This window comes from Panthera pardus, unplaced genomic scaffold, assembly GCF_024362965.1.
Source record: "Panthera pardus isolate Hobbes unplaced genomic scaffold, ASM2436296v1 HiC_scaffold_24, whole genome shotgun sequence".
NCBI classification, from domain to species: domain Eukaryota; kingdom Metazoa; phylum Chordata; class Mammalia; order Carnivora; family Felidae; genus Panthera; species Panthera pardus.
This window is the reverse complement of record NW_026526810.1, coordinates 20,118,540-20,142,660: the sequence shown is the minus strand read 5'-3', so window position 1 is coordinate 20,142,660 and position 24,121 is coordinate 20,118,540. Positions and strand designations below refer to the sequence as shown.

At 41.5% G+C, this 24,121-nt stretch overlaps 1 protein-coding gene across 1 annotated transcript in view; it reads left to right on the top strand.

The window, feature by feature from the left end:
- The window catches only part of OCA2 (OCA2 melanosomal transmembrane protein), a 516,689-nt gene that overhangs the window by 326,003 nt on the left and 166,565 nt on the right, over positions 1-24,121 (top strand). The window contains exons 22-23 of the mRNA XM_053888812.1: positions 5,060-5,153; positions 20,472-20,565. Of these exons, the coding sequence (XP_053744787.1) occupies positions 5,060-5,153; positions 20,472-20,565 (188 nt within the window). The remainder of the gene's footprint in view (positions 1-5,059; positions 5,154-20,471; positions 20,566-24,121) is intronic.

Here is a 24,121-nt window from a genome sequence, read left to right as displayed (position 1 = left end):
AGGGGGAACCACCAGGTTGGATGAGTCAACAGGGAGCTGTTGCTCGACCCAGTCTCAGCCTGGCACTGGGGCCCGGCCTCCCACACTGTCAGAATGGCTAACATTAACAACTCCGGCAACAACAGATTTGGCGAGGATTCAGAGAAAGAGGATCTCTTTTGCATTGTTGGTGGGAATGCAAGCTGGTGCAGCCACTCTGGAAAACAGTATGCAAGTTCCTCAAAAAACGAAAAATAGAACTATCCTATGACCCAGCAATTGCACTACTAGGCATTTATCCACGGGATAGAGGAGTGCTGTTTCGAAGGGACACATGCATCCCCATGTTTATAGCAGCACTATCAACAATAGCCAAAGTATGGAAAGAGCCCAAATGTCCATCAATGGATGAATGGATAAAGAAGATGTGGTATATATACACAATCGGGTGTAACTCAGAAATCAAAAGGAATGAAATCTTGCCACTTGCAACTACATGGATGGAACTGGAGGAACTACATGGATGGAACTACATGGATGTCAGTCAGAGAAAGACAAAAATCATATGATTTCACTCATATGAGGACTTTAAGAGACAAAACATATGAACATAAGGGAAGGGAAACAAAAATAATATAAAAACAGGGAGGGGGACAAAACAGAAGAGATTCTTAAATATGGAGAACAAACTGAGGATTACTGGAGGGGTTGTGGGAGGGGGTACGGGCTAAATGGGTAAGGTGCATTAAGGAATCTACTCCTGAAATCATTGTTTCACTATTTGCTAACTAATTTGGATGTAAGTTTTAAAAAAAATAAAAAATAAAATTTAAATGTCTGAAAAAAAGACACAAATGAATATGGACAAGAGAATATGGTCCCAACGTGGTGGAGGAAGAAGGTATGTGTTATATGTGATGATGGGAGTAAGCTATGGGCATAATGTGTCATAAAAAATCGGAAAAGACCTCTCTGACCTCAGCTGTAGCAATCTCTTACTCGACACATCCCCAAAAGCAAGGGAATTAAAAGCAAAACTGAACTACTGGGACCTTATGGAGATAAAAAGCTTCTGCACAGCAAAGGAAACAACCAACAAAACTAAAAGGCAACCAACACAATGGGAAAAGATATTTGCAAATGACATATCGGACAAAGGGCTAGTATCCAAAATCTGTAAAGAACTCACCAAACTCCACACCTGAAAAACAAATAATCCAGTGAAGAAATGGGCAGAAAACATGAATAGACACTTCTCTAAAGAAGACATCTGGATGGCCAACAAGCACATGAAAAGATGCTCAACGTCGCTCCTTATCAGGGAAATACAAATTAAAACCACACTCAGATATCACCTCACACCAGTCAGAGTGGTCAAAATGAACAAATCAGGAGACTATAGATGCTGGAGAGGATGTGAAGAAACGGGAACCCTCTTGCACTGTTGGTGGGAATGCAAATTGGTGCAGCCGCTCTGGAAAACAGCGTGGAGGTTTCTCAGAAAATTAAAAATAGACCGACCCCATGACCCAGCAATAGCACTGCTAGGAATTTACCCAAGGGATACAGGAGTACTGATGCAGAGGGGCACTTGTACCCCAATGTTTATAGCAGCACTCTCAACAATAGCCAAATTATGGAAAGAGCCTAAGTGTCCATCAACTGATGAATGGATAAAGAAATTGTGGTTTGTATACACAATGGAATACTACGTGGCAATGAGAAAAAATGAAATATGGCCTTTTGTAGCAACGTGGATGGAACTGGAGAGTGTGATGCTAAGTGAAATAAGCCATACAGAGAAAGACAGATACCATATGGTTTCACTCTTATGTGAATCCTGAGAAACGTAACAGAAACCCATGGGGGAGGGGAAGGAAAAAAAAAAAAAGAGGTTAGAGTGGGAGAGAGCCAAAGCATAAGAGACTGTTAAAAACTGAGAACAAACAGAGGATTGATGGGGGGTGGAAGGGAGGGGAGGGTTGGTGATGGGTATTGAGGAGGGCACCTTTTGGGATGAGCACTGGGTGTTGTATGGAAACCAATTTGACAATAAATTTCATATATTTAAAAAAAAAAGAAATTAGGATCAAAGGCTCAGGATGAGATTTCAACTTACACCCTCCAAATGAAGGGTGTTTTCAAAAAATAATATATAATAAATATAAATGACATTTTGAGGGCCCTCCAAGCCAGAGTGAGATAGGAGATAGAACTTCCAAAAAAACTATACATTTTAATTACTCATATAATAATCACAAGCCATTTCATATTTAAAGGGTAACACTCCAAATGAAGAAGCATTAAGGTTTCAAAATAAAACACTTTGGGGCACCTGGGTGGCTCAGTTTGTTAAGCATCTGACTTCAGCTCAGGTCATAAGCTCACAGTTTGTGAGTTCTAGCCCAATGTCGGGCTCTGTGCTGACAGCTCAGAGCCTGGAGCCTGCTTCAGATTCAGTGTCTCCCTCTCTCTGCCCCGCCTCACTTCTCTCTCTCTCTCTCTCTCTCAAAAGTAAATAAACATTAAAAAAACACTTTTAGGGGCACCTGGGTGGCTCAGTCAGTTGAGCCTCTGACTTTGGCTCAGGTCATGATCTCACAGTTTGTGAGTTCGAGCCCCGTGTCAGGCTCTGTGCTGACAGCTCAGAGTCTGGAGCCTGCTTTGAATTCTGTGTCTCCCTCTCTCTGCCCCTCCCTTGCTCATGTTTTGCCTCTCTTTTTCTCAAAAATAAATAAACATTAAAAAAAAAAGAAATTGTGGTTTATATACACAACGGAGTACTACATGGCAATGAGAAAGAACGAAATATGGCCCTTTGTAGCAACATGGATGGAACTGGAGACTGTGATGCTAAGTGAAATAAGCCATACAGAGAAAGACAGATACCATATGTTTTCACTCTTATGTGGATCCTGAGAAACTTAACAGAAACCCATGGGGGAGGGGAAGAAAAAAAAAAGAGGTTAGAGTGGGAGAGAGCCAAAGCATAAGAGACTCTTAAAAACTGAGAACAAACAGAGGATTGATGGGGGGTGGGAGGGAGGGGAGGGTGGGTGATGGGTATTGAGGAGGGCACATTTTGGGATGAGCACTGGGTGTTGTATGGAAACCAATTTGACAAAAAATTTCATATATTGGAAAAAAAATCAGTCACTTTGGGAAAGTAAGGGAAAGTTCCAGAGGAGAGACGCCCAAGTGCTGTGAGAAGCTGCCCTTTGCTTGCTCCTCCAAAGAACCAAAACTTCAAGTTAAAAACTGCATCTATAACATTTGGGTTCATTATGAGACAACAAAATCAAAGAGTGAAACATGCTGTGAAATCTGCTCAGGGGCCCCCTGTGTCAGGAGTTTCTGTTTCTGCATCAGATAGATTTCCCAGGATGTTACTCATTTATCTTCCAGTAAATATTTGGGGCTACTGAAAATGAAAAAGTGAGCTTTTCAAAACGCCCCTTGTGATCCAACAAACAGTAAGTGCTCTTTCTCAGACCTTACAAGGCAAATCTGGAGAGATGTATGCAGGGCTGGCAGAGCAACATGTGCAGTAGGAGTGTATGCAGTAGTCTAGCAGACAGGAGTGTATACAGTAGGTGAGTAGGTCGCAGGTTGACTACAGCCTTCTGGTCAGTGCTCTGCTGGGGCTCATGGGGCCCCCAAATGTGTCTTCCTTCTGGCGAGTCCATAGATCAGTAGCACTTCCTAATGCATGCTCTTCTCATGGCTGAACCCGAAGCTCTGGAGAGGCTTGCAGTAATGTGGGATGCTTCTTTCTAGACCACTTGCCTATTTTTGGTAAAGCAAGCCATGGGCTAAGCCCAGTGTCAGTTGGGGTGGGAAAGTAGATCCATCTGCCCCCTGGGGGCCACTGCAGAAGCGTACACATGAAGTCCTATTGCAGGGATAAAGACAAGGGAGTGATCCACTCTTCCTAGATAAACAATGAGGCATTACTTTTTATGATATCAGGTGACCTGTTACCTACCAGAGCATGGTTCTGCCGTCCCCTGATTCTCTACTGCAATGAAATCACATGTCACTTATATGTCTCCACATTGGTTTCAACTTTCTGCTTGTGACTTTGGGAAATGTTTTTTGAATGGTTTACCAATGGAACTCTCCTTCTCCATCTCTTTAAAGACATTTACACAAGGCAACTGCTCTGAGACAACAGGTCCAAGGGTCCCTCCGTAACATCTCATGGGCTGCCTTTAGATGCCTAGCAGTGACATCATAGACATTCCCCCTAAGTGAACTGGAAGCAGACCTCATGGCTACATTCCAATCCACCCCCTACTCCCAGTTCCTTCTCCTACATTAGCAACAAGAGCCACAAGGGGGCATGCTGTTGGGACACAAATTCATTACAGAAATCTTACAACTACTACATGTTTCTTTGATTACAATAATGTGAAATTTATCTTTGTCAAAATGTGAATGATTGACTAGAGAATTCTACTTTCTGATTGTTGATTATGATAACTGTTATCATATAATTAACATAAACAGGATTGGGAATACTGCCCAGAGGACACTGGTGTGAAGTGGTTTAGCACAACTTTACCAGTTTGGAATCAGAGAACTGTGTTCAGGTTCCAGTTTGGCCACTTATAAAATATGGGTCTCTCCATGCCTTGATTTCCTCATCTATCAATTGAAGGAATAACAAATACACCAGAAGGATGTTTGAAGATTAAATAAAATTATATGTGCATGGAGTTAGTATAGGACTTAGTCCACTGCAGGGCTAAGAAATGCTAGTTAGATAGTTACAGTTATGGTCCCAGCCACTGTAGGAGGTTCTATAGGATGGTACCCCATTTAAGATCCACAACAGTAGTCAGGGTAGCTGAGGAAAAAGAGGACCAGTTAGCTGGTCATATAGGTGGAAACAAAAACATACCAGCGGGCTCAAACTCAAGGTTTTGTAGGTTCTGAAGTTTACTTTGGTTTCCTTTTGAACATCCGATGCTTCTTATAGTTTGTGAAAAAAATGCTTTGGATCTTGCAAGTCAATCACACTATGGGAAGCTCTTCTGGGCTTCCATGGATATGATTTTAGTGTTCTTTTCCTCTACAGATTCCTGTACTCCTGAACCTCAGCCAAGACCCCGAGGTCAGCCTGCCTGCACCACCACTCATGTATGCCCTGGCTCTTGGCGCCTGCCTGGGAGGTAAGGGGGTACTGATGCATGGAGGGAAGGGGTTGCTAATGCTGTAGTGAGCGTGAAGTGATGGTTAGTACATGCCAAATTGAAAGTATATTCGGGGCGCCTGGGTGGCGTAGTCGGTTAAGCGTCCGACTTCAGCCAGGTCACGATCTCGCGGTCCGTGAGTTCGAGCCCCGCGTCAGGCTCTGGGCTGATGGCTCGGAGCCTGGAGCCTGTTTCCGATTCTGTGTCTCCCTCTCTCTCTGCCCCTCCCCCGTTCATGCTCTGTCTCTCTCTGTCCCAAAAATAAATAAAAAACGTTGAAAAAAAAAAAAATTAAAAAAAAAAAAAAAAATGAAAGTATATTAAGGAGAGTCTGGATGATTTACAGAGTGGAAACCCATCTTCAGCTTTGAGCCAATTCTAGAACTGTTTTGTTTCTCTACAAGGCCTGTCACTTCCTACTCTCTCCTGACATTCCTACTTGGCAACCTGAGGACAATCATTATTGACATCTCAAAGTGAATGTGCTCCCATGCTGCATCCACACTGTACCCACACAGATGTGGTTTATATTTAGAAACATTTTGAATCAGAAGTCATCTTAAGTTGCAGTCTTATTCCCTCTGTAAGGGGTTAGGGAAGAAGTGATGAGTGGGTAAGCAAAGAACTAGAGACTCTAACCTAAGAGTAAGAAGAAAGATTAAAGATTTTTCTTTTTTGGAAAGGGGTATTGTCCTTTGGAGAAATTGAAAGGTGAATTAGAGAAAGTGTCAGGAGAGACTGACCTCTGATAAGCAAACAGAAGGGCTTTGATAATCTTTTGAGGGAGCTGTATTAGAGTCCTTCTTGTATTTAGGAGGCCTAATCACCTTTGGGAACAAAAGAGGATTTTGAAGAATCTTATATAAACACACAAGATACATTTTAACTTTTTATTCTCTTATCCAGGCATGCTTAGATAATCCAGTGTGCTTTGTTCTTTGATTGATCTGTGACTATTAAATCAATAACTTTCCATTTATTTTATCTCTTTGTTAACAAAGGGGGATTAATGTTATTCAATGAAGTGCTATGATTTCTGGAGACAGCCAATTCACCTAATTCAGCAGCTAAGATCTCAAGTTCTTATGAGACTACACACCTGTTAAAATGCCCCCATTTAAGCATTAACCCCAGGAAAAGCAATAATTGTGTTCACAGCTACATTTAACATCAGTGATAGAAACAGAACAAGAGTAACCTGGAAATGTGTCCTTTCTGTGGGACTTTGTTCATGAAACCTTCCTGAGCCTCTGCTATAACCTGACACTGTGCTCTTGACTGGGGAGATGGTCACCTAAGCTAAGGTAACACCTTAAACAGATATGTCTTCTAATGGCAGTATGCATAGAGTGCTGAGGGAGCATCAGAGAAAGAGAGTGAGAGAGAAAGAGAGAGAGAGAGAGAGAGAGACTAGAGAGAAAGTCAGAAAAGGTTCTCCAGAGAAGAAAGTTTTGAGCCAGGTCTCAAGCAGTGAGAAGCCTCTAGGTAGTGCTGATTCCCCAGAACATGTAGAAGGAATGTGGATAATATTATCAAGGACAGAATTTAACATGGACCATTTATATGGCTATTAACCTAAAATATCAATAAACATTTGTTGACTGAGCTCCTTCTTAAAGCAGGAACACAGCTGTAATGAATCATAAATATATTAAGCCTTGGAATCTTTGTACCCTAGTAGCTCTGGTCATTGAATGATACTTGTTCCTCGATTGCAGATACCCAGTTGTACTGAGTGTTAACTCTACACTTACTCTGTCAGGGACCCTCTCTCATTGACTCAGGGTTTGGAATTACTTTTTTGAAAAATGTGGAAAAATGTATACGGCATAAAATTGACATTTTTTACCATTTTTAAGGATGTGTAATGTTATCAGCCATTAGAGAAATGTAAATTAAAACTATAATAAGATATCATCACATACCTATAAGAATGGCTAAAATAAAAAATAGTAACAACACCAAATATTGACAAGTATGTGGGGAAACTTTAACACTTATACATTATCATTGGGGCTATATAATGGTACCATCTCTCTGGAGAATAGTTTGGCAATGTCTTAAAAAAACTAAACCTTGAAACTATCATAAAACCCAGCAATTGCACTCCTGGACATTTATTCTAGAGAAATGAAAATTTATATTCACCCAAAACCTACATACAAATGTAGGAAGCTACATTTATAGCTTGGAAGTTTATGGAAGTTTATGGAAGCTTTGTTTGTGATACCTAAAAGGTAGAAACAAACCAGATGTACTTCAATAAACTGTGTTACATCCCTACCATGGAATGCTACTCAACAATAAAAAGAAATGAAATATTGACATACATGGCAACCTTGATGAATCTTCAGGGAATTATGTGGAGTGAAAACAGTAAATCTCAAAGGTTACAGACTCCGTGTTTCCATTTATATGATATTCTTGAAATTATAAAGTTATAGAATGAAGAATCTAAAGTTATAGATTAGTGGTGGTGAGGAGTTAAGTACAGGGCAAGGTGGAAGGAAGTGGGTATGGCTATAAAAGGGTAACAGGAGAGATCATTGTGTTGATGAAAATTTTCTGTGTATTGAGTGTATCAATGTCAGTATTCTGATTGTGACATAGTACTATGGTTTTGAATTCTATTACCATTGAGGAAAACTGGTAAATGGTACATGGGATCTCTTTATATTATTCCTTACAACTTCATATGAAGGTAAAATTACCTCAAAATAAAATCTCAATTACAAGAATAAAAAAAGGGAAAAGCCAGAGGAAAAATTGATTAAATCCATAATTACTAAGCGAAATAAACATAGGTAGGCTGACAGAAATAAAATCAAACAAATAGCCCAGATTCTAGAGGCAAAAGTCAAAGAATAAATTACAGAAGAAAAATAATACACATAAAGTTCATTATGGGAAATCCCATATTTAACTTCTAGAAAAATCTCAGGAAGGACAGAATGAAATGAAAGAAGGAATTTATCCAAGAAATAATAGAAGCAAATTTTCCAGAGTAAAAGCATTACATGAGTGCATACATACAAATGCCATCTTTGTGAAATTTTAGAACTCAAAGAGGCTTAGAAACTTGCCCAATGTCATACAACTAGTAAATCTAAGAACTTGGAATCCACAGTAGTGACACCTAAGACCTCTTTCTCTCTACCACATGGAACCCATGCCATACATGGAATACCATCAAAAGTCTGTTAGCATCTTATTAAATTGCTGCAACAACCATTGGCATCTGAATAGTATCCTCACATTCTTAACCTTATGTGAACCCCAACTATCCTATGAGATGCCCAGGAAAAGTGGTGACTGTCCTCATTTTATTCACATGTCTCCCCTACATTTCTTCCCCAGTAATAATGAGTCAGAGATAGCCAGATGGATTCTTGCTCTGTGTCAAAGACATTTGAGTCAAGGAGACATGAGGGAGTTATTCTGTGGGTATAGAGGGGATCTTGGTAATGATTTCCCTGATCCTGAGAACAAACCTTAGGCAAGAGACTGGTCCTACTTCTTTCTCTGGATACTGTCCCCTGTCATGTGGTAATGAGATACCTGGAGTCATTTCCAGCCCGAGTGTGGGGCCAAGACAGTGTTGATGAGTGGCAGAGCACACAGGTGGAAATAAATGGTCCTGGACAATGCAACTGAGCTCTGAAACAAACAATGAGTCCTGACTTGCCCCACTTTTGACTCCCTGTCATAACACCTATATTACCAACACCTTCCTGTTTTGCATCTTCTTTTCCTTACAACCCAAACCATTTTAATCGCTATAACAGAGCTGGTCAGTGACTACTCATGGTTATACAGCTTAGCAGATTTGGATTTTGATGGAGGTCTTCAGAACAAAATCTAGCATTATTTCCACTATGCCCACTGATATACTCTATTTCCAATGTTTGTGCAGGACCTATGGTCTGGCTGACCCAACACTGCTCCCACTCTCTTCTCTGTTGTGTCCCTCTACTGTAATAGTTGCTCTGGTAGCTCATCTACTCTGCTTGTCTCATTTTGATGACCAATAAGACATGAGGGAAACCTGTTTTGGAGCCTGTTGACATAGATTTTGCCCTTCTGATAAAAATGTGTTGGTATCAGTTCCTCTTCACGCTTCCAACCTTAGATATAACAACCATAAAACCATCTGTGATGGGAGGCTGAGGCCAAGAGAATTATGAAGACCTGCCTCTGACATTACTTATGAGACACTGAACTAATTCTCCAGACCTCTGCCCCAAGCCTTCTTGTTACAAGGGAGGAGATTATTTCCCTTTGTATGTAAACCAGTGTTAGCTAGGTTTTCTGTTACTCATAGTTGAAAACATTCTTAAAAGAAATTTAATAAATTAATGCACCACCTTCCAGTTTACAAGGCATTAAGGAGGCTGAATGCAAAGGGATGACTGAAAGGCAGGTCTGGGGGAAGGAGGCCAGGGTGTGAAGACATATCCCAGTGCAAAAAGGGCTTTTGTGGAATAGCAATCCCCATTGTGCCATCCGTGCTACATTCCTAAAAAGGTGGATAGGAGTGAAATGTACAAAAGCTGAGCAACTGCTATACATGAGAGAAATCAGCCCAGCCCTTGTTCATTTCTCTGTCTCATCTTCCCTCTAAGGAAAGAGTTTGAGTCATGGGGCTCTTCACTTTACCTCTCTGTCCCCACCCAGCCCTCCTATTCCTGCCCAAGTTGTCATGCAGCCAGAAGACCAAGCTGCTGCCCTTTCCCTTCCCTTCCATTCCCCGAATCTGGAATTGTTCAGGAACAAATTTACCTACTGAGCCAGTGCACCTTGGCAACAGGAGGGCCTTTCATTTTTTGGCAAGTGGCACATTGCAGTTGAGGAATTCATACCAACTCCAGTATGATGAGATGCTATTGATCTAGGGAATGCCATCTTAACTGGAAAAAAGGGTATTTTTTCAATTATGAATCCCTAACAGGAGAGAAGAAAAGTATTGCTTTTTAGTTTTGGAGCTCACATAGGTTGCTGAATGTGCCCCTGGATCACGTGTTTAAGCTCCATGCAATCCAGAAGCAGAGCTCTCCATGTTAAGTCCTGGAGTAGCAGTGTTTGGGAATGGCAGGGCAGGCACCGTCCAGGCACTGAGGTATGTGCCCTGCAATGGAGACTGGTAGGCAGGGTCCTCTGAGGATCATGGGCTTCCCTGTGGGGACAACCTTGGTAGACATGGAAACATTTGCAGGACAGGATGGCTTGCCAGGGTGTGGAATCTCATTGGTGGGTCTCCTGACCCAGAGCAGGAGCCAGCTGGCTGTCAGGGTGATGGGATATGTCAGTGTGACACACCAAGAGGAGGCTGTCTAAAGCCGTAATTGATGTGGAATTCGTATTTCACCACCTGCTCAAGACCTTCAGATGCTTTGCATGACTTTCTACAGAAAGGCCTCGGGTATATGTCATGCAGACTGAATCTTGCCTTCTCTGATCCTTCTCTGGAGTCAAAACAGCTGGTTCTAGTCCTGGGCTTTTCACGTCTCAGCCCCAACATTTCAGCATGTTGCTTTTCTGTGCCTGTTTCTTCATGGGGACACTGGGAACCTCAGAGATCATGATGAAGATGAGACTCCAAGCCTTTAGAATGCTTTTGATCCTGAGTAGACACTGAGAAGACATCTGGTCTTGTCCCTCTCAAATACTTCTCCAGTACAACTCACCCCACATCCAGGTCTTGTTGAAGCTGGTTCTTCCTTCTCATTCTCCTTGCTGCCTCCTAAATCTCCTCTTCTTCAGGGCAGCACTACTATCTGGCCACGGCCTGGTGGACTTGTCCCTCTGAACATTTCTCTCGGCCTCTGTGATCTCATGCCTGCTATGCATCTCCTACGTGGTATGTCTGTCCTGTCTCCCCAAGAACATGTACTCCCTGAGCCCCAAGAGGGTATGAGCTGGTTTTTCCACAGAGAGTGGCCTACTGGGATGGAAGGGAGAGCTGTCTAGGATTGGGAAATTAGCAAGAAGCTAATGTAAATCAGGGAGAGGAGTAGAGACAGACGTCAGAATTGACATGGAAATAGACTCAGTTCTAGCAGATGTCTGAAACACAAGAGGTCTTCAGAATGGTCCTGGAATCCTGGAATCACCTGAATGAGCTTTCTATCACTACTGTAACACACAGAAAAACTTAGGGGATTTATTATCTCATATTTCTTATCTTCCAGGTAAGGGTGGCTCAGATGGATCTCTGCTTAGAGTCTCATGAAGCCAAGATTAAAGTGTCTGCAGGCTGTGCTCCCTTCTGGTAGCTCTGGGATGGGTCTGCTTCTGAGCTCACTCAGATTGTTGCCAGGATCCAGTTCCTTGCAGCTGTAAGACTGAGTCCCCATCCCTTGCTGGTTGTAAGCTGGGCTGCCCTTAGCTCCAGAAGGCCTCCTCATTCTGGAACTTGGGCCCAAATCTCAGAGTTAGCAACAATGTGTGGAATCCTGCTCGTGGTGGGAATACCTCCCTCCCCTTTCAGATCTTTCCTGGGATCCTTCTGACCCCACTATGATCTCTCTGACTCTCCCCACCCCATTTATTCTACCACCCCCACCCCTCCTCGGGTTCTCTCTGAGCCCCTGGAATATCTCCGACTCTCCCTTTGAGGCTTCTTTTCTGCTTTCAGCTGGAGAAAATTTTCTGCTTTTAAGGGTTCATGTGATTCAATGGGTCCACCTAGTGAATCTAGGGTCCTAGATAGTCACCCTTTCTTAGGGTCCATTACCTGAATTACTTCTGCAAAGTCACCTTTGCCATACAGGGTAACATGATGACATAACCACAGGTCCTGAGGATTAAGGCATGGGCTTCTTTGCAGTGGGAGTGGGGAGCATTGGTCTGCCTCCCACACCACCTGGAGCAAGGCAGTATCACCTATAGCCTGGCATGTCCCCCAACCAGGCTCCCCGCTTCCTCTATCACCACCCTAAAGTCTGTTCTGTGCACAGCAGACTGGTGTCAGTGTGTCATGACCTTCTCTGTCATGTGCAAAGCCACCACTGCCCTTCCTGTTACTCTTGGTAGTGCCATATACTCTGAATGCACTGAGAAACCAGTGGACTGTCACAAAAATGGGATATAAGAAACACAGTGACCACAAGCAGAGTGGGGCTAATCTCAAGGAGGTCTTGCCATCACAAGGCTTGGGCTTGGTGGTTTCAGGGTGCTGGGGAGACCCTGAAGGATTTTATTGTGTTCTTAAGATCCAAAGTCTTCATCTTTTGAGCAAGCATATAAATGGATGTCAAAGGTTTTCACTGAAAAAAACCAGTCTAAATTGTCTATAGAAGAGAAACAGAGAGAGTGAGATGAAGCTTGAGCTTGCCTTCACTAGCCTTTGCACAAGCAGTCTAGGCTGCATGTTTGACAGGTGGTTTTGTTGCCTGTGTGTTTCAATGAGAGGATAGGACTGCAAGGAAGGAAGGAGGAGGAATGTGCATTCAGCTGAGTGTCATTTGCACTGACACCTCATCTGCAAGTGCCTGTCGTGGAGAATGAGCCCCAGGCTGTGCGCCTCCTCTAGTGGAAAAATCCAGAAGGCCACATTGCTCTGAGGTTATTTATTCTGTACTTCTTTCCATACTCAGCACTCTGGAAGATGCAGAGATTATATGTTATTGGATTCTCAGAAAAGAGAGCACTTAGGGGCTGAACTTTTGCAGCCAAGACTCAACCCTTGGTTTTCCTTCTCCTGCTCTGCTGTTACTTATGTTGTGAAGTCTCAGAGAGGCTGCTTCCTTGTGTCAACAGGCAGTAGGAAGTTCCAGATTTGTGTCTCAAATTTCACTAGTCCTTAGGAAACACAGCCTTTTCCTTGGTGGTTTATGCACACATGTTAGAACTGAACAAAACTGGCTGAGCCTGGGTAATGTGCCTATTCTTGAGCCCTGACCTCTGAGATTAGGGGTTAAAAGATGATGATCAATTTCATCAAACAAATTCACTCTTCCCTGAATCAGTAGTGATGAAGGGGGGCTCGTCTTGGACCACATCCCTCTCCATGAGACCTAACCAGTATGTATGCATGTGTAGGTTATGACTTCACACAGATCTTGTACACCGTCAGAAAGGCTCACCCAGAGAGGCATTTAATTATCCCACTTGTTTGCATCCATCCTTCCATCAACAGACAGTCAGGGTTTTCTCTTGGGGGTCTGGGCCTGGAATCCTAAGGAAGGTGGTTCTTTTTTTTCTTTTTCTTTCTTTCTTTCTTTCTTTCTTTCTTTCTTTCTTTCTTTCTTTCTTTTTATTTTTTTGTCTCTTGATCTCTATTTGGTTTGTTTATTATTTATTTATTTATTTATTTAATTTATTTCAATACATGAAATTTATTGTCAAATTGGTTTCCATACAACACCCAGTGCTCATCCCAAAAGGTGACCTCCTCAATACCCATCACCCACCCTCTCCTCCCTCCCACCCCCCATCAACCCTCAGTTCTCAGTTTTTAAGAGTCTCTTATGCTTTGGCTCTCTCCCACTCTAACCTCTTTTTTTTTCTTCCCCTCCCCCATGGGTTTCTGTTAAGTTTCTCAGGATCCACATAAGAATGAAACCATATGGTATCTGTCTTTCTCTGTATGGCTTATTTCACTTAGCATCACACTCTCCAGTTCCATCCACATTGCTACAAAGGGCCATATTTCGTTCTTTCTCATTTCCACGTAGTACTCCATTGTGTATATAAACCACAATTTCTTTATCCATTCATCAGTTGATGGACATTTAGGCTCTTTCCATAATTTGGCTATTGTTGAGAGTGCTGCTATAAACATTGGGGTACAAGTGCCCCTCTGCATCAGTACTCCTGTATCCCTGGGTAAATTCCTAGCAGTGCTACTGCTGGGTCAAGGGTAGGTCTATTTTTAATTTTCTGAGGAACCTCCACACTGCTTTCCAGAGTGGCTGCACCAATTTGCATTCCCACCAACAGTGCAAGAGGGTTCCCGTTTCTCCACATCCTCTCCAGCATCTATAGTGTCCTGATTTGTTCATTTTGGCTACTCTGACTGGCGTGAGGTGATATCTGAGTGTGGTTTTGATTTGTATTTCCCTGATGAGGAACGACGTTGAACATCTTTTCATGTGCCTGTTGGCCATCTGGATGTCTTCTTTAGAGAAGTATCTATTCATGTTTTCTGCCCATTTATTCACTGGGTTATTTGTTTTTCGGGTGTGGAGTTTGGTGAGCACTTTATAGATTTTGGATACTAGCCCTTTGTCCGATATGTCATTTGCAAATATCTTTTCCCATTCCGTTGGTTGCCTTTAGTTTTGTTTGTTGTTTCCTTTGCTGTGCAGAAGCTTTTTTATCTTCATGAGGTCACAATAGTTCATTTTTGCTTTTAATTCCCTTGCCTTTGGGGATGTGTCAAGTAAGAAATTGCTACGATTGAGGTCAGAGAGGTCTTTTCCTGTTTTCTCCTCTAGGGTTTTTTTTTTTTTTTTTTTTTTTTAATTTTTCTTTTTTTAACATTTATTTATTTTTGAGACAGAGAGAGAGCATGAACGGGGCGGGGCAGAGAGAGAGAGGGAGACACAGAATGGGAAGCAGGCTCCAGGCTCTGAGCCATCAGCCCAGAGCCCGACGCGGGGCTCGAACTCACAGACCGCGAGATCGTGACCTGAGCTGAAGTCGGACGCTTAACCGACTGAGCCACCCAGGCGCCCCTCTCCTCTAGGGTTTTGATGGTTTCCTGTCTCACATTCAGGTCCTTTATCCATTTTGAGTTTATTTTTGTGAATGGTGTGAGAAAGTGGTCTAGTTTCAACCTTCTGCATGTTGCTGTCCAGTTCTCCCAGCACCATTTGTTAAAGAGACTGTCTTTTTTCCATTGGACATTCTTTCCTGCTTTGTCAAAGATTAGTTGGCCATAAGTTTGTGGGTCTAGTTCTGGGGTTTCTGTTCTATTCCATTGGTCTATGTGTCTGTTTTTGTGCCAATACTATGCTGTCTTGATGATGACAGCTTGTAGTAGAGGCTGAAGTCTGGGATTGTGATGCCTCCTGCTTTGGTCTTCTTCAAAATTACTTTGGCTATTCGGGGCCTTTTGTGGTTCCATATGAATTTTAGGATTGCTTGTTCTAGCTTCAAAAAGAATGCTGGTGCAATTTTGATTGGGATTGCATTCAATGTGTAGATTGCTTTGGGTCGTATTGACATTTTAATAATATTTATTCTTCCGATCCATGAACAGGGAATGTTTTTCCATTTCTTTATGTCTTCGATTTCCTTCATAAGCTTTCTATAGTTTTCAGCATACAGATCTTCTACATCTTTGGTTACGTTTATTCCGAGGTATTTTATGCTTCTTGGTGCAATTGTGAATGGGATCAGTTTCTTTATTTGTCTTTCTGTTGCCTCATTGTTAGTGTATAAGAATGCAACTGATTTCTGTACATTGATTTTGTATCCTGCAACTTTGCTGAATTCATGTATCAGTTCTAGCAGACTTCTGGTGGAGTCTATCGGATTTTCCGGGTATAATATCATGTCATCTGCCAAAAGTGAAAGCTTGACTTCATCTTTGCCAATTTTGATGCCTTTGATTTTCTTTTGTTGTCTGATTGCTGATGCTAGAACTTCCAACACTATGTTAAACAACAGTGGTGACAGGGGACATCCCTGTCGTGTTCCTGATCTCAGGGAAAAAAGCTCTCAGTTTTTCCCCATTGAGGCTGATGTTAGCTGTGGGCTTTTCATAAATGGCTTTTATGATCTTTAAGTATGTTCCTTCCATCCAGACTTTCTCAAGGCTTTTTATTAAGAAACGTTGCTGAATTTTGTCAAAGGCCTTTTCTGCATCGATTGACAGGATCATATGGTTCTTCTCTTTTCTTTTATTAATGTGATGTATCACATTGATTGATTTGCGAATGTTGAACCAGCCCTGCGTCCCAGGAATGAATCCCACTTGATCATGGTGAATAATTCTTTTTATATGCTTTTGAATTCGATTTGCTAGTATCTTATTGAGAATTTTTGCATCCATATCCATCAGGGATATTGGCCTGTAGTTCTCTTTTTTTACTGGGTCTCTGTCTGGTTTAGGAATCAAATACTGGCTTCCTAGAATGAGTCTGGAAGTTTTCCTTCCCTTTCTATGTTTTGGAATAGCTTGAGAAGGATAGGTATTATCTCTGCTTTAAACGTCTGGTAGAACTCCACTGGGAAGCCATCTGGTCCTGGACTCTTATTTCTTGGGAGATTTTTGATGACTGATTCAATTTCTTCGCTGGTTATGGGTCTGTTCAAGCTTTCTATTTCCTCCTGATTGAGTTTTGGAAGAGTGTGGGTGTTTAGGTATTTGTCCATTTCTTCCAGGTTGTCCAGTTTGTTGGCATATAATTTTTCATAGTATTCCCTGATAATTGCTTGTATCTCTGAGGGATTGGTTGCAATAATTCCATTTTCAATCATGATTTTATCTATGTGGGTCCTCTCCCTTTTCTTTGTGAGAAGCCTGGCTAGAGGTTTATCGATTTTGTTTATTTTTTCAAAATACCAACTCTTGGTTTCGTTGATCTGCTCTACAGTTTTTTTAGATTCTATATTGTTTATTTCTGCTCTGATCTTTATTATTTCTCTTCTTTTGCTGGGTTTAGGCTGTCTTTGCTGTTCTGCTTCTATTTCCTTTAGGTGTGCTGTTAGATTTTGTATTTGGGATTTTTCTTGTTTCTTGAGATAGGCCTGGATGGTAATGTATTTTCCTCTCAGGACTGCCTTCGCTACATCCCAAGTCGTTTGGATTGTTGTATTTTCATTTCCGTTTGTTCCATATATTTTTAAATTCCTTCTCTAATTGCCTGGTTGACCCATTCATTCTTTAGTAGTGTGTTCTTTAACCTCCATGCTTTTGGAGGTTTTCCAGACTTTTTCCTGTGGTTGATTTCAAGCTTCATAGCATTGTGGTCCGAAAGTATGCATGGTATGATTTCAGTTCTTGTATACTTATGAAGGGCTGTTTTGTGGCCCAGTATGTGATCTATCTTGGAGAATGTTCCATGTGCACTTGAGAAAAAAGTATATTCTGTTGCTTTGGGATGTAGAGTTCTAATTGTATCTGTCAAGTCCATCTGATCCAATGTATCATTCAGGGCCCTTGTTTCTTTATTGACCATGTGTCTAGATGATCTATCCATTTCTGTAAGTGGAGTGTTAAAGTCCCCTGCAATGACCACATTCTTATCAATAAGGTTGCTTATGTTTGTGAGTAAGTGTTTTATATATTTGGGGGCTCCTGTATTCGGCGCATAGACATTTATAATTGTTAGCTCTTCCTGATGGATAGACCCTGTTATTATTATATAATGCCCTTCTTCATCCCTTGTTACAGCCTTTAATTTAAAGTCTAGTTTGTCTGATATAAGTATGGCTACTCCAGCTTTCTTTTGACTTCCATTGGCATGATAAATAGTTCTTCATCGCCTCACTCTCAATCTGAAGGTGTCCTCAGGTCTAAAATGAGTCTTTTGTAGACAGCAAATAGATGGGTCTTGTTTTTTTATCCATTCTGATACCCTATGTCTTTTGGTTGACCCATTTAGTCCATTTACATTCAGTATTATTATGGAAAGATATGGGTTTAGAGTCATTGTGATGTCCGTAGGTTTCATGCTTGTAGCGATGTCTCTGGTACTTTGTCTCACAGGATCCCCCTTAGGATCTCTTGTAGGGCTGGTTTAGTGGTAACGAATTCCTTCAGTTTTTGTTTGTTTGGGAAGACGTTTATCTCTCCTTCTATTCTAAATGACAGACTTGCTGGATAAAGGATTCTCAGCTGCATATTTTTTTCTGTTTAGCACACTGAAGATATCGTGCCAATCCTTTCTGGCCTGCCAAGTTTCAAAAGAGAGATCAGTCACGAGACTTATAGGTCTCCCTTTGTATGTTAGAGCACGTTTATCTCTAGCTGCTTTGAGAATTGTCTCTTTATCCTTGTATTTTGCCAGTTTCACTATGATATGTCATGCAGAAGATTGATTCAAGTTTTGTCTGAAGGGAGTTCTCTGTGCCTCTTGGATTTCAATGCCTTTTTCCTTCCCCAGATCCGGAAGTTCTCAGCTATTATTTCTTCAAGTACCCCTTCAGCACCTTTCCCTCTCTCTTCGTCCTCTGGAACACCAATTATGCGTATATTATTTCTCTTTAGTGCATTACTTAGTTCTCTAATTTTCCCCTCATACTCCTGGGTTTTTTTATGTCTCTTTTTCTCAGCTTCTTCTTTTTCCATAATTTTATCTTCTAGTTCACCTATTCTCTCCTCTGCCTCTTCAATCCGAGCCATAGTTGTTTCCTTTTTATTTTGCAGTTCATTGATAGCATTTTTTAGCTCCTCCTGGCTGTTCCTTAATCCCTTGCTCTCTGTAGCAAGAGATTCTCTGCTGTTCTTTATACTGTTTTCAAGCCCAGCAATTAATTTTATGACTATTATTCTAAATTCACTTTCTGTTATATTGTTTAAATCATTTTTGATCAGCTCGTTGGCTGTTGTTATTTCCTGGACGTTTTTCTGAGGGGAATTCTTCTGTTTTGTCATTTTGGATAGTCCCTGGAGTGGTGTGGGACTGCGGGGCACTTCCCCTGTACTGTCTGGAGTAACTGCGTTGGTGGGCGGGGCTGCAGTCAGACCTGATGTCTACCCCCAGCCCACCGCTGGGGCCACAGTCTGACTGGTGTGTGCCTTCTCTTCCCCTCTCCTAGGGGCGGGATTCACTGTGGGGTGGCATGGCTCATCTGGGCTACTTGCACACTGCCAGGCTTGTGGTGTTGGGGAATCTGGCATATTAGCTGGGGTGGATCAGCAAGGTGCACAGGGGCAGGAGGGGCAGGCTCAGCTCTCTTTTCCTTCAGAGATCGCTTCGGGAGGGGCCCTGCAGCACCGGGAGGGAGTCAGATCTGCCGGAGGGATGGATCCGCAGAAGCACAGTGTTGGGTGTTTGCGCGGTGCAAGCAAGTTCCCTGGCAGGAACTGGTTCCCTTTGGGATTTTGGCTGGGGGATGGGTGAGGGAGATGGCGCTGGTGAGCACCTTTGTTCCCCGCCAAGCTGAGCTCTGTGTCCGGGGCTCAACAACTCCCCCTCCCATTGTTCTCCAGCCCTTCCGTTCTCCGAGAAGAGCTGTTAGCTTATAACCTTCCAGATGTCAAGTCCCACTTGCTGTCTGAAAACACTCCGTCCGGCCCCTCTGTACAGCCTTTAATTTAAAGTCTAGTTTGTCTGATATAAGTATGGCTACTCCAGCTTTCTTTTGACTTCCAGTAGCATGATAAATAGTTCTCCATCCCCTCACTTTCAATCTGAAGGTGTCCTCAGGTCTAAAATGAGTCTCTTGTAGACAGCAAATAGATGGGTCTTATTTTTTTATCCATTCTGATACCCTATGTCTTTTGGTTGGAGCATTTAGTCCATTTACCTTCAATGTTATTATGGAAAGATGGGCTTAGAGTCATTGTGATGCCTGTAGGTTTCATGCTTGTAGCGATGTCTCTGGTACTTTGTCTCACAGGATCCCCCTTAAGATCTCTTGTAGGGCTGATTTAGCGGTGACGAATTCCTTCAGTTTTTGTTTGTTTGGGAAGACCTTTATCTCTCCTTCTATTCTGAATGACAGACTTGTTGGATAAAGGATTCTCGGCTGCATATTTTTCTGTTCATCACATTGAAGATTTCCTGCCATTCCTTTCTGTCCTGCCAAGTTGCAGTAGAGAGATCCATCACGAGTCTTATAGGTCCCCCTTTATATGTAGAGCACGTTTATCCCTAGCTGCTTTCAGAATTTTCTCTTTATCCTTGTATTTTCCAGTTTCACTGTGATATGTTGTGCAGAAGATTGATTCAAGTTATGTCTGAAGGGAGTTGTCTGTGCCTCTTGGATTTAGGAAGGTGGTTCTTATCTGAGATCCCATTCTACTGCTCTGAAGACACCTGTTCTCTCCTAGAGTTGTTAGCCTGTCTTACATTTTCCTTTAAAATGTAAACAAAAGCCACCACGTCCCACACTGATTTACCAATTCTCCTTAACATTTCCTCTTTTCTATCACATAGAACAGTCATAGTCCTATCTATGAATGAATTTCAGTATTTATAAGCAGTAAATTTATTTTCTGGTTGTCAGTGTTTTGTTTGTTTCTGCAGATATTTGTAAAGCAATCACTTTGATAGTACCTGTAAAGTAATCATCAAATCAAAAGCCTGTGAGATGATCTGAATATTGCAGAACAAAAGGTAACAGAAACATACTACTAAGATAAACTGAAATTTTATTTTACTTTAAAAATTTTGATTACAGGTAATGGGACACTGATTGGAGCATCGTCAAATGTAGTCTGTGCAGGAATTGCTGAGCAGCATGGATATGGCTTCTCTTTCATGGAATTTTTCAGGTATTTTAAAGCTCATTTTAAATTTCTGTTTATTTGATCCTGAAGCTCACTTAATTAAAAAAATAGCAATGTGTACTGTTAAGCACTAGGATAAACATGTTTTTAGCAATTAGAGAGATGTTAGTGTTAGGTGAGCTTAGCTAAAAGAAAACACACATTAAAAATTTATTGCTGGGACGCCTGGGTGGCGCAGTCGGTTAAGCTTCCGACTTCAGCCAGGTCACGATCTCGCGGTCTGTGAGTTTGAGCCCTGCGTCGGGCTCTGGGCTGATGGCTCGGAGCCTGGAGCCTGTTTCCGATTCTGTGTCTCCCTCTCTCTCTGCCCCTCCCCCGTTCATGCTCTGTCTCTCTCTGTCCCAAAAATAAAAAAATAAAAAACGTTGAAAAAAAAATTAAAAAAAAAAATTTATTGCTGAGATTAGCTTCATAACACAGAGCATGATTCAGGTATTCTGAATAAGATTGACTCTTGGGGTCAATAAATGGTTGTGGGATTCCTGGGTATTTTATGTTGTTCTCTTGAAAATTCCAACTGGGAATTGTGCCTTGACTATCAATGATGGGCTGCCTAATGAGAATCTGTAGACCTCCTACCAGATTGTCCAGTGAAAAATCTTGTACTTGAAAGGACCCAGGAATATTGCAGACAGTGGCAGCCTGGCAACACGCATTCATGTGTGGACACCTATCAGGAGGGCAGCACAGAGATGAAGCCCTGGGTGAGGAAAAACAGCCAATGCTTGCTCCTACAAAGGAAAAGGTGCTCCAAAGGAGCAGGGCCCATGCTGGAGTCCTAACTCCCTGCGTGCCTGTTTTCATATGGCATCACTGCACTTTGAAAGTAGGTGAATGGGCAGAATGGCCATTGGCAGCTCCAAAAAATGGTGCTGCTAAAATGAACTGACATTTGGTGTTGAACAAGATTTCTGTTGACGTTCTTGGATTGTAAACTCACAGTTCATGTATGCACAGTGAAGGTTCTCAGAACCAGACCTGCTTAAGACTTGAAACAGTAGCTCTGCCTGAGAGGCAGAGTGACCTGAAGCCTATGGAGACTGTGACCTTGGGCTTCTGCAGGACACTACTTGTCTGGGCTGGGCCTGGGATAAAACTCCACTGTCATACCTTGGTAAGAACCAACATCAATTTCTGTGCATAATGCTGACTTTTGGCAGACTTATACTGGCCACTTCTGTTTATGAGTGACTAGTAATTCTTGACAGTTTTACTCAGACACTAAAATTAGTTAATCAAAACTCCTGGAAGACTTGGGCATGGGATGGAGGGACGAGGCTGGACAATGAGATGTGGGGATACTGAATGTGCTCTCCTCTCAGGAGGACTCTGGCACATTGTTGCCCCCACTACTAAGAGATGGGATCAGAAACTTATCACTTTACCACCATCTTCCTGTTAGAGTTCATCTTCCTCTGCTAAGCATAAAAGAAATAATCCTATCACTTAAACAAGGCTGTCATTCAAATGTCCCTGGTCTCCTTTGTGAGCCAAGCATGTGATACCCTGGCCCTCTACCTGCTGACAACCATGGCTGGACTCAATATAGGGACTCTCATGGCCATTTAACAACACTGGTTGGTCTCACAAGTAGGCTTGAGAGGGCTGGTATTAATATCATAAAAGATTAAAGGATTTTTAGGGCAACAGTACACCCTGGTCTGATATTTTCTCCAGTGTAACTTTGAAATAATAATCAGGACATCTGCTTGACTAAAAGGTTGGTGTGAAGCCACTCAGATCATGCATAGAGCCCAGGGTTTAGCTCCAGCAGGTGATGTATTGCACACTGAACTTTCCAATATGTGCCCCTTGTGTACAGAGTTACAGTGGTGAAAGCTAGGATAATATTTAGTAGCTTGGGAGCCTCAGAAAGACAGGGGCAAGACTACCAGGTTTCTCTTCCAAAACCTCTTTAGCTAGTGGCCTTAACAATGGCATCCACCTTCTTAGATGGAGAAAAAATATCTCTCTGGTTAGTAATGTTCAAGAGCCACATCTTTTTTCTGTCTGGTTCCACCTCTGATCATTCTTCTTGTCAGGTCCTTGCTGCTCAGAAATCAGAGCAGTTTTCTCATAAATGGTCATCTAATTGTTCAGCCCATATTTGCATAAAATTCTTGGTTTGAAGCTACAAATGTATTAAATGGACTTTTATCTACCTAATTTCAAAATTTCTTTCACAAAAGGTGGTTACCTGTGATACACAGTGCAAAATGTTGACTTCCCACTTTATTAAAAAAATTACTATTTTTGGGGGGTGCCTAGGTGGCTCATGAAGTTAAGCATCCGACTTTGGCTCAGCTCATGATCTTGAGGTTTGTGAGTTTGAGCCCTACGTCGGGGTCTGTGCTGACAGCTCTCAGCCTGGAGCCTGCTTCAGATTCTATGTCTCCTTCTCTCTCTGTCCCTCCCCACTTGTGCTCTGTCTCTATCAAAATAAATAAATATAAATTTTTCTTAATAAAAAATCCCATTTTTAATGACTATATGAATATATATCCAAAGGGAAATGTAAAAGTAAAGGAATAAAATATACAAGTAACTCATAATTTTGCTACCCAGAAATAACCACTAATCAAAATTTGGTGTTTTCTTCCATTTTCTCTTCCTCTCATGATACATAAATATTTGTTAACAAAAATTTTAATCTCATTGTGTCTTACCTTTCATTTTTCAACATATATTGGAACATCTTACCAGGTCATTAGTTATTCTTTCAAAATAGGATATGTTTATACCTACAACATATGGATATATCACTATTTTACTTTTGTTGGGCATATAGGTTGCTTCCTATTCTTTGTTATCATAATTAATGCTGTGTTGAATATCTTCACAGATAAAAATTTGTTTCATTATTGCTAGTTGAAAATAAACTTCCTGACATAAAATTGCTGGCTAAGTGAATGGTTTTTTAATTAAGTTTTTCTGTTTAATTCCATTATAGTTAACATATACTGTTATATTAGTTTCAGATATACAATATAGTGATTCAACACTTCCATACATCACTCTCTGCTCATCATGACAAGTGCACTCATTAACCCTCATCACCCATTTCACCCCTCCCCTCCCCCACCTTCCCTCTTAAACCATTAGTTAGTTCTCTATAGTTTCTTGATTTGTCTCTTTTTACCCCCTTTGTTCATTTGTTTTATTTCTTAAATCCCACATATGAGTGAAATCAAATGTATTTGTCTTTCTCTGACTGACTTATTTTGCTAAGAATTATACTTCCTAGATCCATCCATGTTGTTGCAAATAGCAAGATTTCATTCTTTTTTTATGGCTGAATAATACTTCATTGTATATATATAACACATACTGTTTATCCATTCATCTATCCATGGACATTTGGGCTGCTTCCATACTATGGTTATTGTAAATAGTGCTGCAATAAACATCGGGGTGCATATATCCTTTTGAATTAGTGTTCTCATATTATTTGGGTAAATACTCCGTAGTGTCATTACCAGATCGTATGCTAGTTCTATTTTTTAATTTTTTGAGGAAACTGTATACTGACTTTCACAGTGAC